The sequence below is a fragment of the Protobothrops mucrosquamatus genome, unplaced genomic scaffold (assembly GCF_001527695.2).
Source record: "Protobothrops mucrosquamatus isolate PMUCROS unplaced genomic scaffold, P.Mucros_1.0 scaffold3147, whole genome shotgun sequence".
NCBI classification, from domain to species: domain Eukaryota; kingdom Metazoa; phylum Chordata; class Lepidosauria; order Squamata; family Viperidae; genus Protobothrops; species Protobothrops mucrosquamatus.
Window position 1 is genome coordinate 49024 of NW_015389147.1, and position 4358 is coordinate 53381.

General features: G+C 44.5%; 1 protein-coding gene across 1 annotated transcript in view; it reads left to right on the forward strand.

Moving 5' to 3' along the window:
* LOC107297122 (complement C4-B-like) overlaps positions 1-4358 on the forward strand; it is a gene marked incomplete at its 3' end in the record, with an annotated part of 78481 nt that overhangs the window by 22430 nt on the left and 51693 nt on the right. The window contains exon 9 of the mRNA XM_015826480.1: positions 2276-2395. Coding sequence (XP_015681966.1) covers positions 2276-2395 — 120 coding nt within the window. The remainder of the gene's footprint in view (positions 1-2275; positions 2396-4358) is intronic.

The following is a 4358-nucleotide window of genomic DNA, read 5'->3' on the forward strand; positions in this document are numbered from 1 at the left end:
TGTTTCATAAATCCTTCCCTGAGGAATACTTTTTTGTGGACAGGGATGGGACAAATGTAATAGTTTTATTTTTATTTATTTATTTGATTTAAACAGTGCACGTTTAGCACATGACTCAATAGCAATTCAGTAGTGAGAGTAATGTATTTGCAGGTGCTCATCTTTATCTTTCCTTTAATATTATCCCTTACAACAGGGGTCTTCAAACTTGGCCCTTTTATGACTTGTGGACTTCAACTCCCAGAATTCCTCAGCCAGGCACATGTGCCTGGCTGAGGAATTCTGGGAGTTGAAGTCCACAAGTCATAAAAGGGCCAAGTTTGAAGACCCCTGCCTTACAGCATATGCCCCATATACTGTATCCACTAGCAGGGTGGCCTAGCGGTTAAGATGCTGGATTTGTTGACCAGAAGATTGGCAGTTTGAGACCCAAGCATCACGTGATGCGTTGAACTCCCATTCTTACCCCAGTTCCTGCCAATCTAGCAATTCAAAAGCATGCAAATAGCAATAGCACTTAGACCAGGGGTCCCCAATCCCCGGTCCTTGGACTGGTACTGGGCCGCAGCATGCCAGCAACCGGTCCGCACAAACAAGCAAAGCGGGATGCAGGCAACACACAAAACCGCGCACTCTCCGGTCCATGGAAAAACCTTTCTCCACGGAACCGGTCCCTGGTGCCCAAAAGGCTGGGGACTTCTGACTTAGATTTATATACCGTTTCACAGTGCTTTACTGCCCTTTCTAAGCAGTTTACAGTGTCAATATATCGCGCCCCCCCCCCAACAAACTGGCTCCTCATTTTACTGACCTTGGAAGGGATGGAAGGCTGAGTCAACCTTGAGCTGTTCAGAACTGAACTCCTGGAGCGAGCAGTGAGTCAGCTTGAAGGACTGCATTCTAACCTCTGCGCCACCATGGCCTAGGCCAGGGGTAGGCAACCTCGGCTCTTTTATGACTCGTGGACTTCAACTCCCAGAATTCCTGAGCCAGCATGGCTCAGTTTGGAAACTTTCCCTTTCCCCTCAGCGTGGCTGGCTCAGGAATTCTGGGAGTTGAAGTCCACGAGTCATAAAAGAACCGAGGTTGCCTACTCCTGGCCTAGGCAAGTAGATAAATAGGTAACATTTCAGTGGGAAGGTAAGAGTGTTCCATGTGCCTCGGTCTGTGGTGGTATTCAGCCAGTTCACACCAGTTCGGGCAGAACTGGTAGCTAATTTTTTGTTGCCCAGGCCCAGAACAGACTTCCGGAAGCGGCATCCACACAGAGAACCGGTTGTTCACATATTTGAATCCCACCACTGGCCTCGGTGTATAAACACGCCACACAAATGATCGTGGAAGCGTCTTTGGACAATGCTGGCTACCTCAGCTAAGAAACAGAGATGAGCATTGCCCCCTAGAATGGGACACGACTGGATAGGGAAAACCTTTACCTTTATACAGCATCCTGTCATACAGCATCACAGTCTGGTTTGGAAGCATCCCTGCTTCAGAAAGGAAGGCGGTGCAGAGAGTGGTGAGGATAGCCAAAAAGATCATTGGCAGTTCCCTCCCTTCCATCCAGGACATAGCACAGAAGCGTTGCTTGAGCAGGCTCTGTAAGATTATCTGGGACACTACACATCCTCTTCACGACCTGTTTTCCTTGTTACCTTCTGGGAAGAGGGGGCTTCGTGGTATCCGTAGCAGAACATCCAGATTCAGCCATAGTTTCATTCCTTACAGCAATAACCTTGTGAACTCTCAAGCTTCCTCCTTCCGTTATATATTCAAGATGGACAGTATTTAATATTTATTTGTTATGTATATGTAGGGGTGTGGGTCTATATACATATGTTGTATATAGTATGTTTAGGTGTGTGTCATGTATGTGTTTCACTTTGAGAGCAGGCAACTAAAGTTCTTTTTTTTTTTTAATCTGCGCCGTTGTGCCCACAGTAAAAAAAATGACAATAAAGGTTATCTTATCTTATATGCCCCACGTCTGAATGTGAAAACAAATTCAGGCTAAATCCTGAAGAGTAATCCCTTTGAACAAGAACTGTACTTGGAGCTGAGCGAGTCCTGAAATCACTAACTCGCCAACAATCGCACCAACACAGACTGTGCATGTGCCCACAAAGTTTGGATGCTTCCATTTCGGTCTTCCACTTCCTGAACCTCATATTTCTCTATCACAGAATGAGCAAATGGGATTTAAGATAATAGGCATACAGCAGATGTGATTTTTTTTTTTTAGACCTTAATGCCTTCCTAATTTGCCCTGTTTCAGATCGAGGATGGTGAGGGCTCGATGATCTTGAAACGCAGCGTCCTCGCTGAGAAAGTGGGGCGCCCCCTGCAGGACCTTGTTGGGACATCCCTTTACATCGCAGCCTCTGTCATAGAGACGGCAAGTAAGTTTGAAAAATATGAAAAGGTTTCTCCAGTTTGGTCTTTTTCCAAACGTGTTAGTTTTGCACCGGACGTCTTGAGCACATCAGATCGTGGAAGGGTACCAATAAAGGAGAAATAAAGTTGGAAAGGGGTTTCGTATCCCGCGCAAGCTGGAATCGTTCATGCTTTTCAAGGCTTTGACGGTGGGAAGGAAGAATCTTCCTTCGCGTGTGTGAAATTTATATTACTTTTCCAGCCAACACATGTGAGAATAAATGCTGTCAGGTGGTATTAGGTGAATTCACTCTTTGGGGCTTTGCAGAAGTGTATTGTCAGGGTTTACTTGATTTACTTGCTCTGTCGGAGAGGGAACAGAAAGGAAATTATTCCGTCTTCACTTCTTGGTTTAATGAAAGGAGAGCAGCGTACCAAAATGAAACATGATGGCTTCATAAGCTACTGACAAGGAGTGATCTACGAACAGGCCAGAGACTCGTTTGTCAATTGTTAAACCTTATTACTTAGGACACCTAGCCTTATTGTGGATGGAGGAGAGAACTTTGAGCTCAGTGTTAGATCTCAAGGCCTGGCTGGCCATAAACAAGAATAATAAATGTTAGTGTAGCCCATAAGCTTAAAAACAAGGAACATAACAGAATAAAAGAACAAACAGAGTTGGAAGGGTCCCTGGAGGTCTTCTAGTCCAACCCCCCCCTCCCCGCTCAAGCAGGAAACTTAAGCTGCCCCATCTCATTTTATCCTTCACAGCAGGGATTCACACCCTCTGCTAAACCATTATGTGATTTGTAATAGTGCGAATATCTGTAGCTCGAGTGTCGGATGAGGTTGAAGGTTGATTCTCCGAGCTTGTGGGCTGGTTTCCGAACATTTTGTTACCAGGCTAGGTGACATCTTCGGCAGAGTTTAGGGGATGTCTATAATAGTAATAGTAATAGTAATAGTAATAGTAATAGTAATAGTAATAATAATAATAATAATAATAATAATAATAATAATAATAATAATAATAATAATAATAAAGCAAGGGTAGTACCAATAGTAATAGGCGCCTTGGGTGCAATCCCAAAACAACTGGAGCACCACTTGAACACCATTGGCATTGACAAATTCGCCATTAGTCAATTGCAAAAGGCGGCCTTACTAGGAACTGCTTCCATCCTGCGATGATATTTGTAATACCATCTAACATCCACATCTGCCGATCCCAGGTCCTGGGTAAGGACTCGATAGGTAGACAAAATGCCAAATCCAGTCTGAACATCTGGCTGACTGTGTGATGATCCATAATCATAATAGTAGTAGTAGTAGTAGTAGTAGTAGTAGTAGTAGTAGTAGTAGTAGTAGTAGTAGTAGTAAAGTTGGAAGGGACCTTGGAAGTCATCTAGTCCATCCCCCTGCTCAGGCAGGAAACCCTATACCATTTCGGACAAATGGCTGTCCAGTCTCTTCTTAAAAACTTCCAGTGTTGGAGCATTCACCGCTTCTGGAGGCAGGTTGTTCTAACTGTCAGGAAGTTTCTCCTTAGCTCTAGATTGCTTCTCTCCTTGATTAGTTTCCATCCGTTGTCTGTGCCAGTGTTCTTCCAATGTCTACAACTAGGCTGCCGGGCACTAGCCAAAGGAAGTCGCTGTGTCTGGAGTCATTTTTGGATACCCAAAATCCAAAAATGGATTCTGTCCCTCTGGCTAGTGCCTGGCAGCTTAGTTGTGGACGTTGGAAGAACACTGACATTCCCTAAACTCCGCTGAAGATGTCACCTAGCCTGGTAACGAAACATCCAGAAACCAACCCACAAGCTCGCAGAATGAACCCTCACTCTCATTATGTGATTATATGGTTGAGAGTTGGGAGTATGGAATGAACCTGGCCACCGTGATTTATAAACTAGAGTTTGTAGCTGAGCATGACATATAAACTCCATCAATTTGGGCTTGTTTAATACACTTTGTTTAGGCCCC